The following is a 12,956-nucleotide window of genomic DNA, read 5'->3' as shown; positions in this document are numbered from 1 at the left end:
CCCTTTCCATACTCCTTTCTTTGGAAATGAGTCACTAAGTCTAGCCTATACTCAGATGCGGAGGGAAGTTAAGTTCCAACTCCTAGAAGGGAATGTATCTACATATATATTATTTGGAATTCTTTTGTAAGGAAGATTTGTCCCCTTGCCCCATTTTATTTATGTATTCAGTTTTTTTGTATCGATATGAATTATGTATATTTATTTTATACTTTGGATTATAAACTATTAATTTTATTGCTCAAATCATTCCAGTATTGGCTTTTGGGAACTCTTTCCTGTGTCCTTTTGACATGCTCTCATCCTTTATAAGTACTTCTTTATCTTCTAACACTATAAGACACTATAGACTCATCTTGTATTTTCCCTGTCCAGGCCTAGAACCAGCCATTTCTCTAAGAAACTCTGAGGCATAGTTTAGTCCTAAGGTCACACACTTAAGTAAATGATGGAACTAGGATTCCAACCAAAGCAATCTGATTCCACAACCAGTACTGGACAACATGAAGCTGAAGGTGCATTGCCAATTTCTAGTTATGTTCCATTTATGAGCCAGCCTTAAGGATAGAATTTGTAGTCAGTTTACACTAAATAATTATTGTGCCCTGTTTTATGTTGATCTTTTTTTAACCACAGCTATGCTGATTATAATCAAGTTTTTAAATTACTTATTAATCACAGATAACCACTGTTAACGTTTTGGTGCATTTCCTTCTGTAAATGCATGCAAATGTATTTTGGAATTTTGTTATCCTGGTTTTTAAATAGGAGCAATTCACAGTGTAATCAAAATCTAAACGTGTAGTTTCTATATTGTAACTGGTGATTAAGATAAAAGTGAGCTAGCTACTATAGGGTTAATCTGTTTTGCCTTAATGTTTGGTCACATAAAAGCTAAATATCTGTCTTGATTTATCAATTCATTAAGTAATCCACATGATGTGACCAGCTGGTTTGGAAGAATCATCTGACTGTATGTTGTTCACACCTCCTTCTTAGATCCCACCCCCATTTCTTCCTTTGAGCACCAGTAGTTTAATTTCACTTCAGGCAGTCTTTCTCATACACAGTTATAGATCTTTTCTTTCTCTCTTCTCCAGCTAGTTACCTCCAGAAATGTTTATTTTCCCCTTTTACCTTCTTTCATTTTTCCTCTTGTAGGCTGAAAAATAACTGTCATATGACATATAAATTATACAGTAGTGCTTTGACATACCTCTATCAAGGGAAACAAAAGCTATAAGATTTGGCATGGAATTAAGTATAATTCTTCATCCCTCAGTTCTTTTCAAATTATACCTACTATTCTTCAGGTACTAGCATTCAGACTAAATGAAAATCTTTTAAATTATTTTTAATTTTATCTAAAAGCAGTTGCATTCTTTTCATTGTACATATACAAAGTTTTGTTCACTTACATGTATTAAATAATGTTACAGTCAAATCAGGATCTAATTATCAATCAAAATCTTGTTTAGTGAGGTATTATTTCCTAACATATATAGTTTTGTATCAGAGCTCATCTGTAAGTTAGGCATCCCCTCTCCTTCACTGCTGATTTTAAATGTGTATAATCTACTTTTTTTTAAAGACATAAAATAGATGTGTATACATATATGTAAACAAGGTTGACATTTCTGCTGAATTAGCCATGTGGATAAGGAGGGTAACTTGACGGCCTGGACAGGGCATCACAGAATGACAGAACCTTGGGATTTGGCCAAACTCTGGATTTACTTTTGTCAGTGTTCCCAGACTTGAAGGGACTAATGTATGTAGTTAAATGGTCAAATTTTCAGAGAAACCAAATATTGTATCAGTGGCATGTTCCTGTCCTTTACGGAAGTTTATACTGAGGTTAAGTTGTAGTGACAAAGCTAGCAAGCATGGAATCAGTTTGGAGGCTATTGGTTGATAGTTTTAGTAGCAAGCATCCTATCTCTGCTCTAGAAGTAGACCTATCAGAGACATATATCCTGTTATTGGCTGGTCAGGACATAGTTTTCCTCTTCAAATTATTATTTTTTTAAGACTCTGTTGTCTGTTCATTGGAACATTTACTCTTAGAATCAGTTGAATAGGTGGATATATTCTGATATGTTAGTGTCATCTTGCTTCCCCAAAATTATCATAGTCCTCTTAATGGGATATTATGACTTTTCAAAGGTTCCCTCAGCTAGCCATTTACCAACTTTGTTAGAGGAGATTGCCTATATTGCAACTAATTTCATCTCTTAAGTTTTACAGGTTTAAATGGGTAACATTTTCTAATTTGAAGTTGGGGAGATAATTAATACTGTTTTGTGCTTGTCCATACTATTGTTAACTGTATGTTTTTGCCTGTCTGTTTCAGGCCATATCATAATTCTGAATCATGTCTGATAACGGAGAACTGGAAGACAAGCCTCCAGCACCCCCTGTGCGAATGAGCAGTACCATTTTTAGCACTGGAGGCAAAGACCCTTTGTCAGCCAATCACAGTTTAAAACCTTTGCCCTCTGTTCCAGAGGAAAAAAAGCCCAGGAATAAAATCATCTCTATATTCTCAAGCACAGAGAAAGGTAAATAGCTACTGTGGTTTCAAGAGTCACAGTTATTATTTTATGTTATTGGTTTTGATATCTTTTAAATTAAAGTATAATAAGCTGATATCTTCTATGGTGAGAACAGTAAACATACAATTGATGGTGGTATATAGGCACTATTACAAGGGCTAGTTTGGAAATTTCCCGGTGGTCCATTGGTTAGGACTCTGTGCTTTCACTGCTGAGGTGTGGATTCAATCCCTGGTGAGAACTAAGATCCCGCAAGCCATGCGGTACAGCCAAAAAAAGAAAAGAACAGGAAGGCTAGTTTATTTTAAACTGTATTAGAAAAGAATAAAACGAAAGTTGTTGCTCATTCTATTTGTTATGTCCAGTGAATTTCTGTACTCTTTTCTAAGGCTTGGGCCACAGTTCATGGCTTCCTAACATTAATGAGAGTCTTGATATTTGAGAAAGACTTGCTATTAGAAGAATGGAAATATAAAGTCTACAGTCTCCTGCCTGAAATCTCAGGAGCCAGCTGTGGCTTGGAATTAAGAGTTTTTCTGACTTTTGAGTAGTAGTAATGCTGTCTTTTTATCATGTATTCTGTAATACCCTCAGATTCATCTGAGGCAACACTCAGTAGTCAACACATAAATGGATCTTCCATAAACAAGAGTCTAGTCCAGTGTTTCTCATCCTCAGTAAGATAGACATTTGGGGGCCAAATAATGCCTTGTTGCAGGGATATGTCCTGTGCACTATAGGATGTTAAGCACCATTTCTAGCTTTTACCTGCTAGATGTTAGTAAGTAGCACCTCCTACCCAGTTGTGACAACTGAAAATGTCTCCAGACATTGCCAGATTCCCCTGTGGGGCAAAATTGCCTCCAGTTAAGAACCACTGGTCTAGTCACACAAAGTAGAATAAAGACTATACATAGTCTCACATAAGTTGAATTCACTAAATTTGTTTTGGTGCCAAACCTAAAGAAAGAACTTTTGGTTTTCAGAGCTTTATGGATTTTAGAATTGGATAAGCAATTTTGGACTGTAATGGATTTTAGAATAAAGGTTAGGGATTAGTTTGTTTTATTATATTAAGCATGACAGTATGGCTCTGACAGCTAGTAATAGATATAAGTAGAGGTAAAGATAATTTTTCCACTTATATATGTCTAAGTTTACATGGAGCGGTAAACCCTAGTGAAGAAAACAGTGCTTTGTATATAATAATAAATACACATTTAATTTGAGAGTTGAAAATACATAATGAAAATTTGAATGAGGTAATATAGTTAATATTAATAGAGAATCAAGTCTTAGAGAATTTAGATATGCCAGCAGGATATAATCATTGAGCAGTTGAAAAACTGTTCATTTTAGTGTATATCTCTTATTTCTAATTTTCCTCTTATTTTTAAGATTTCATGTGAGGTTGTAACTGAAAAGCCTCATGAAAATATGTTTTTTAAGTTTATTTAACACAAGTGGCAGCATGTGTATTTGACATGTTTGAGAATGAAAAGTGTATGTACTTAGACGGGATTAAATAAAAGATGAAGGGGGAAATGAGGAAATGAACCAAAGAGTATGCATGGGAAGAAGGCAGAAAAAGTGGATGTGTTGGAGAGCACTAAATTGTAATCTTCCGTAGTAGTAAATCAGTGTATTTAAAGTAAGAAAACCTAAAAATGGCAGTGTAAACACAGTATTTTTTTTTTTTTTTTTTTTTTTTTTTGGTACATGGGCCTCTCTCTGTTGTGGCCTCTCCCGTTGCGGAGCAGAGGCTCCGGACGCGCAGGCTCAGCAGCTCTGTGGCATGTGGGATCTTCCCGGACCGGGACACGAACCCGTGTCCCCTGCATCGGCAGGCGGATTCTCAACAACTGCGCCACCAGGGAAGCCCAAAACACAGTATTTATAATTGCGGAGGTTAGAAAATAATTTATGGTGGTTAGTACCAGAAGCAATTGCTCAAAGGGTTGATATTACTTGCCTATGGAGAGCAGAATGCAAAATTGGGGTAGGAGAATGCTCAAGATAGGATAACAGCATGTACTTGGGGACAGCCTTGGAAAGGGGAAGAGAAGAGCACTAAATGAAGGAGAAAGTGTGGGCAGTCCAGCACTTTGGGTAAATGGTAGGGTGGTGGGGTTTGTGAGCAAATTGAACACGCATTTACATAAATGTAGCAGAGCATGCCTATCTCTCTGATCATATTGAGAATCTTCCAGTTTTACCCTCCTTCATTAACTCCCCTTTCTTTTCTTTTCTCCTAGAAATATTAATACTTACCAGTGGTAACTAATTCAAGGTCCCCCACTAACAAAGGGAGGGTGAGGGTACCTGGGGGTCCTAGGGAAGGCTCTGATTGCCTTCAGGTTTATCAGCTTTTGAGGTCTGTAATTAACATGCATTAAATTTTTTTTGGTGATTTCTGAAGTCTTTTGTTTTCTTGTGCTTATTATATTCAATATTTAATAACTTTTTAGCCCTAATCTTAAAACTTTACAAGCTCTTTTTTTAAAAAAAAAAGCTTTGCCTTTCTTATCCAATTCCTTTTTTCCTTTCTCTAAAAATAGAAAATGTCAAACTATACAAAGTGTAACAGTCTAATGAACCTTGTAACCCAACTTCAACAATTATCATTCTTTCTCCACTTACTTTTTTGGTTAAAAGTACATATGTTGAAATGCATGAAAATTAACTACGGTTTTGACAAATGGACAGGCCTGTGTAAGCCATAATCATTATCCCCCTATCACATTATGCACCACTTCCATCTCCCTGGAAAACTCCTTTACATCGTGTCCCAAACAGTCTACTCCTCCCCCACCTTTGGGAAACTTCTGTCTGATTTTTCACCTTTGATCAGTTCAGCCCGTTTTAAGAACTTTACATAAATAGAATTTTGCTTTAATTTTTTAGTTTCGTGGTGACATCATACACAAAAGAGTATAGGATACATAATGTATATATTTTAATAAACACCCTCTTACTCACCACCCAACATAGAATTTTACCAGTATGCCCTGAAAAAAAATTGTATTTTTATTTTAAAAAATTACAGTGACCCTAAGATCTTTGCCGACTCTAATGTAAAGCCTCATCTAGAGATATTAATTTTGTTCTGCTCAAATTTACATTCCATATTGCTGTCCTTATTACTAAACAGACAGCTAATATTTTCATTAAAAAAAAGACTCTAGAGTATCTTCAGTTATTCATTATTGGTTTTCATGTCACTACAAAAATTAAGAAAATTAGAAATTGTACCTTTTATAACAACTTGACTGAATAAATCTTTTTCATATCCCTGCTAATTATGTATCTTATGCACTCCGTGAGTCATCAGAGATTCCATGATCAGCAAGGCAGATGATATCCCTGCCCTCATGCACTAATAAAAGACTGCAACATATAATTACGAACTGTGAAAAGTGATAATAGGGGTAGAGTAAGATGTCTGTAATATCTGGGAAGGCTTCCTAAAGAAGGGATATTAGAGCTGAAGACTGAAGGATGAGTAAGTGAAAATGGGAGGATTTTGACAGTTAAAAAGTATGTTCTGCCTAGAAAAGAGTTTCAGTGGCCCAGGTACAGTGGGGGATCATAGCACATTCGTGGAGCTGAGTATGGTCAAGTGTGGTGTGAAAGCAGAGAAGAAGAGAGAATAATAGCATGATGTATGTAGGAAACTACAGGTAGCAGAAGAGGCTAAAGAGGTAGGCAGGGAGCAGTTCATAAAGGGCCTTGTATTCCATGCTACAGAGCTCAGATTTTATCCTGTTTCCTGGGGAACCAACCATTACAGGATTTTAAACAGTGGGAAGACCTGGTCACATTTCTGTCTTAAATAGATGAGACTAGTAGCTGTCTAGAAAATAGGTTTTTTTTGGAGGTCTAAGACTGAAGTTGGAAACTAGTTAGGAGGATTTTGCAGTAGTCCAGGTGAGAAATGGGCTTAACAAGTGTAGTAGTTTTGATAAGGAAAAACGAAAATGTCAGTGAGCCATTGTCTTGGCTTATTTTTAAAAGCTCTATTCAGTTAGCTAGTGTTGAATGGTGTGTATTTATAAACTAAAGCAATTTTTGTATCTAATTATTCAACCTGTATGCCCTTTCACCTCTAGTTGGTTATGAAGATGATAGAACTGTAAATATTCTTTCTGGTCTAAAAATCTAGTTCTAAGATTAATAATAGTACATACTCCTGTTTCCTAGAGAATACTCTTCTGTGTGATGGAACAAGTTTAGGTCACCACTTTGAAGCTGTTTTGGGTCAAAAGAACAAAGTAATCAGTAATCACTGATTCTCTTAAACAGAAGAGTCTTCCTTTTAAAGAAATGGGGGCTTTTTTAGCCTTAGACTCTAGCTCAAATGTAGCCTAAGTAGTAGTGGCTTTTAAGGATATGGTAGTGGCATATTTAGGATTCTTTCAAGTACCTTTTGTGCAGCACATCACTCGCGGTACCCACCTCTTAGCTGAAGGTTGCTGCCTGCCTGCTTGTTTTGTTGTCTCATGAAGTTGAAAAATGATGTTAAGAATCCTTTTTTCCCCCAGTCCACTAAAAAATTGTGCATTTTTATTAAAAGAAGTTTCTTTCCCTGGTCCATTACTTCCCATCAAGTGATCCAGTTGCTGGGTGGACATCCTGTAGATAGACGATTGTGGGGGTTTTTGTTGTTTGTCCATATAGCTCTTGGATTCCAGAGTTATAAAGCAGTGATTCTGTTTACATAACAATATCCTTCCGGCCCACTGTTTGTTTTGAGACATGCCTCAGTATCTTTTTGTTTCAGATACTGTTTTTAATATCCCTTTACCCTCCTACTAGGACTACTAAAATGCAAGGAGTATTTGTGTGTATGTGTGTTATATAAAAACAAGTGAAATTAAACAGATTTTTAGGGTATTGTGCTTCAAGTTCTGCTTAATCATTTTTACTTATTTCTTTTAACTCTTTATTCTATGCTCCTAATATATATGAAACTTCCTATTAAATATCTCTAAATTTTTCAAAATTCCCAAGTTGAAAAATATGGCTGTGCCTTAGATACAAGAGGAACCAGGAATTCTCCTGCTATATGTCTAGTTTTCCTGCTTTCTGTGTATCTGATCATATTTCTTTCCTATATCAGACTGATTTTTTTCTCGTGTGTGTTGGGAAATACAGCCCTCAACAGTTCCTGGGCTTTATTCACTGGTGAGAGACTGATTCTAAGGGTCCTAAGTCTGGCTTAGTTTATGTATTCACCCCTGAACCAATCTAACTGTCTGGGAGTGTGTGGGCAACTGTGGCTGACATGGCTTGAATTAGATGCCTACCTTGGACCGGTCATCTGTAATCAGGGACATATAAGAAAATGGCATCTTTCCCAACTATGTACATATCAGAAGTGGATACTGAGCAGATTTTATAAAAAGAAGAAACAGGGCTTCCCTGGTGGCACAGTGGTTGAGAATCTGCCTGCTGATGCAGGGGACACGGGTTCATGCCCCGGTCAGGGAGGATCCCACATGCCACGGAGCGGCTGGGGCCGTGAGCCATGGCTGCTGAGCCTGCGTGTCCAGAGCCTGTGCTCCGCAACGGGAGAGGCCACAACAGTGAGAGGCCCGCGTACTGCAAAAAAAAAAAAAAAAAAAAAAATGAAGAAGAAACAAATACTTTTATATAGTGCATGCAATTGTATGTTTTTCTGTTAGCAGTTCAGAGCTGTATAAAGAGTCGTTAACTATTAGTTTATAGTTGGTTAATAAATATTCCCTCCGATATGCAGGATACCAAGTTAGAAGTCAAGGGACATAATAGAGAAAGTAGAGGGCATGACTTCAGGTTATTCACAGTCTAATGGAATATGAAAGATTGTTTATGAGAGACGTAAATGTGCATTTCAGTAAAGGTAGCAAAGTTTATATTAGGCTTAACAGTTGCATTTCCCTCTGCTCCTTTCCATGACCAATGTGTGCTGCCCTCCTACCATAGCCTATTAGGCGAATCTAATCTAAACATGCCTCTATTTACTCTCCCTCCCCAGACACAACTAAAATAACAGTAAAAAAAGCATTATTTTTTTTTATCACAAGGACAAAGAGAATGGGAGAGGAGACAGTAGTATACAAGAGATTTCAATACATATTTGGAAGAGTGAAGTGGTGGAGAATGGTAACTGACTAAGCAGAACAGAGGAAGACATATCCTAAGTGTTTTCAGAGGGGAATGTTTATGAGAAGTGACCCATTTCCTTTGTAAAAATCTCAAGAGGCTCAGGATTTAGAGGTACACAGTTTGTGTGTGTGTGTGTGTGTGTGTGTGTGTGTGTGTGTGTTTGTATGTGTGGTTGAGTGTAATACATAGGCTGAAAAGGGGGAATTAGTTGAATATCTATATAGAATGTGTTGAAGGCCCTCAGGGCCCCTCCTTTATCCCATAGGCATGCAAATATAACTCCATCCTCTGGGATAACAAAAGAACAAAAAGATATTTATATTTATTTGAGGAGAATTAAATCTGAGAGTCTCCTTATTGTAGAGGAGTCAGAAAAAGGTATAGAACCAAAATGAAAAAGGCAGATTCAGGAAAGTTAACATACTGAACTTCTTCCTTCTGCCCTGCTTTTAGAGCACTTGTACCTTGAGTCAAAGCCCTCAGACAAGAGAATGAACGATTTTTTTCTGGATAAACAGAATGTCCTGGGGAGAAATATTTCAGATACTCCACACCCATCCTCACCTTTAATGAAAAGCCTGACTTGTCTCCCAGTTAAATTTTTAATACTTTTCTGTACAAGTAGACAGCAAAGCATCACCAGACATTTGAGAAAAACCCTTAACATAAGAGAGTCCAAAACAATAGTGGGTAAGATGTGAATGTAGAAGAAACTGGGAGGGAAAAAAACCCAGCGTATACACACACATAAACTATATAGTCTTCAAAGAGAGAAGATAAAGTGCATCCATGAAACAGGAAGAGTATTCTCAGAGAAAAAAATGATCAGAGAACAATGAGAAATAATTATTGGAATATCAACAGTTAAGATTATCAACACAAACAAAAGATATCAATAGGTAAAGGATTGGAAGATAGTCAAGAAAATTTTCCCAGATTGTTGAAAGTACAAAGATGGAAAATATGAGAGAAAAGGTAACAGTTACAAGATCAGACCAGGACGGACTTATCTAACTAATAATGACAAAGAAAATAGAAGAAAATAATTAAATAATAGGAAAAAAATTCCAGATCTGAAGAATATGATTTCTAGGTGGAAGCAGCTCACTGAGTGCTCAACACAGTGAATGAATGAAGACCATATCAAATCACATCATCCTGAAGTTTCATTATACCACAGATAAGACAGCAAAACCTGTTATACTTCCATTCAAGATGGAATAACAGGGACCAGATTTATCTCCCCATCTAAGAAACTAAAACACTGGGAAAAAATGTACAAAACAACAGTTTTCAAGACATTGGACATCAAATAGTAAAGGAAAGTGATCCCAAAGAGATGGGAAACAAATGAGTTGAGTTCTATAATTGATGTAGCTTATTGCCTGAAGAGTTTACAGCAATAGGGAGGGACAATTAAGTGGTCTCATAAGGTTGAAAAACAACTGGGAATTTGGGGATGCCAAGGCTGCTAGTTTGTAGTCAGAGTATCAGAGAGTAAAGAGCTGAACAGAGAGAGAGAAAAAGAGAAATGCAGAGGGTCCCCTTTGAGTCTTCAGTAGCACATGTGTATGAGGAAACTACCCAAAACTTGAATGGAAAAACCACTGGAAATTATAAAAAGGAACAGCCTTTAAAGCTCATACAGGGCCCAGAATATTTCCTGTTCCCACTATTCAGAGTACAAAGTATTGGATAGAGGTCTTGCCTCAGTAGCAGGACAGAATTAGCCCTAGATTAAGTGTTGCTCTAGCCCTGCCTAACAAAACTTTAAAAATAATACCTAAAAGGATCAACTGTTTCTAAATTTGTTTCTTTCCTATATGAGTAGACAGCTAAGAATCACCTATCTATGTCCCAGAACAAAGTTCACAAATATTTATAGGAATGCAAAAATATCTGCACCTAACAAGGAAAAAATGTCAGTCTGGTATCCAATCAATATTTGTAAATAAATATGAGTAAATGAGTAAAATCCAGTCAATATTTGTAAATAAATATGAGTAAATGAGTAAAATCCATCAATTGGAATCAATACCAGAATAACACAGGTGATAGAATTAGTAGGCATGGACATTAAAATATTTAAATAACTGTATCCTATATGTTGAAGAACTCAAAGGAAGGATTCAGCATATTAAGGAAAAGCAAAGGAAGAGAGAAAAAAGAACAAAATCAAAATTCTAGAGTTGGAAAATACATTGGACAAAACTAACACTAGAATAGACATTGCAGAGTAAAAGATTAGTGAATTTGAAGACCATGGCAATAGAAACCATCAAAATAAAACTTGGAGAAAAAAGACTGAAACAAAAGTGAACAACCATGGGACAGCTTCATGCAGAGTAATATAAGTATAACTGAAGTCTCCAAAGGAGGGGAAGGAGAGACATTTTAAAAACAATACTTAAAATAAGGACCTACTGTATAGCACAGGGAACGCTACTCAGTACTCTGTAATGACCTATATGGGAAAAGAATCTAAAAAAGAGTGGATTCATGTATATGTATAACTGATTCACTTTGCTGTACACCTGAAACTAACATAACATTGTAAATCAGCTATACTCCAATAAAAATTATTTTTAAAAAAAAATCTTAAAAAGAAAACTTTAAACAATGGCAGATTTTTTTCCCCCAAATTTAATAGAAACTATAAACCCACAGATTCAAGACGTTCAGTGGATTCTGAGCACAGGAAACATGATGAAAACTGCACAAAAGCACATAATCATTGTTTAAAACCAGTGATAGAAAAATCTTAAAAACATCCAGACCTTAGGCTCAATTTTCTTTTTTAAAAAATAATTTTATTTTTTAATTTTAATTTAATTTAATTTATTTATTTTTTGTCTGTGTTGGGTCTTTGCTGCTGTGCACGGGCTTTCTCTAGTTGTGGCAAGCAAGGGCTACTCATCGTGGTGTGTGGGCTTCTCATTGTGGTGGCTTCTCTTGTGGAGCATGGGCTGTAGGCCCACGAGCTTCAGTATTCAGTAGTTGCAGCACGCAGGCTCAGTAGTTGTGGCTTGTGGGCTTTAGAGCCCAGGCTCAGTAGTTGTGGCGCACAGGCTTAGTTGCTCTGTAGCATGTGGGATCTTCCTGCACCAGGGACAGAATTCTTAACCACTGCGCCACAAGGGAAGTCCATAGGCTCAATTTTCTGTGAACCTAAAACTGCTCTGAAAAAGTCTGTTTAAAAAAAAAGCTGTCAGAAAGAAAAGACACACATAGAAGGGGGGAAAAAGGTAATTATAAAAAAAATACGTAGTTAATCCAAAAGAAGAGAAAAAGGAAGTGGAAACAAAGGATAGAGATGATTATAAAACAAATGAAAGAATGGTGGGTTTAAACCTAACTATAGCAATCACATTTAATGTTACTGATCTAGACACCCTGTTTAAAAGGCAGAGATTAACAGATTGTTAAAGCAGACCTAAATTTATATGCAACCTATAAGAAACCCACTTAAAAAATATAAAGCCACAAAATAAGTTAAAATAAAATAATTTTTTTTTTTTTTTTTTTTTTTTTTGTGGTACGCGGGCCTCTCACTGTTGTGGCCTCTCCCGTTGCGGAGCATAGGCTCCGGACGCGCAGGCTCAGCGGCCATGGCTCATGGGCTCAGCCGCTCCGCGGCATGTGGGATCTTCCCGGACTGGGGCACGAACCCGTGTCCCCTGCATCGGCAGGCGGACTCTCAACCACTGCGCCACCAGGGAAGCCCCTAAAATAATTTTTTTTAAGTATGCTAACAATGAGACTTCCCTGGTGGCACAGTGGATAAAACTCCACACTCCCAATGCAGGGGGCCAGGGTTCGATCCCTGGTCAGGGAACTAGATCCCACATGCATGCTGCAACTAAGAGTTCACATGCCACAACTAAGGAGGCCACGTGCCACATCTAAGGAGCCGGCAAGCCGCAACTAAGACCCGGTGCAGCCAAATAAATAAATAAATAATGTTTTAAAAGACTGAACAGCTTCAAGAAAAAAAGAAAAGAGAGAGAGCACACTGGTGCTTTAAAAAAAAAATAAAGTATGCTAACAATGAAAAAAAGCTGGATGGGCTTTGTTAATATCAGACAAAGTAGATTTTAGAGCGAGAAATAATTCTTCTAGTTAAGGGATAAGGAATAATTTATTTTATAATGATAATAGGGTCTGTTCATCAATATGGTGTAATAGAGCTAAACATTTGTGCACTTAATAGCAGAGCTTCAGAATACATGAAGCAAAAAACAGATTTCAAGAAGA

At 36.8% G+C, this 12,956-nt stretch overlaps 1 protein-coding gene across 2 annotated transcripts in view; it reads left to right on the top strand.

Annotated features, from left to right (window-relative positions):
- PAK2 (p21 (RAC1) activated kinase 2) overlaps positions 1-12,956 on the top strand; it is an 82,563-nt gene that overhangs the window by 41,536 nt on the left and 28,071 nt on the right. For both annotated transcript variants that reach the window (XM_067034306.1, XM_059065229.2), the window contains exon 2: positions 2,354-2,561. In XM_067034306.1, the coding sequence (XP_066890407.1) occupies positions 2,375-2,561 (187 nt within the window). In that variant the 5' untranslated portion in view covers positions 2,354-2,374. The remainder of the gene's footprint in view (positions 1-2,353; positions 2,562-12,956) is intronic.

This window comes from Kogia breviceps, chromosome 5, assembly GCF_026419965.1.
Source record: "Kogia breviceps isolate mKogBre1 chromosome 5, mKogBre1 haplotype 1, whole genome shotgun sequence".
Classification (NCBI taxonomy): domain Eukaryota; kingdom Metazoa; phylum Chordata; class Mammalia; order Artiodactyla; family Physeteridae; genus Kogia; species Kogia breviceps.
This window is presented reverse-complemented; position numbering and strand designations above follow the sequence as displayed.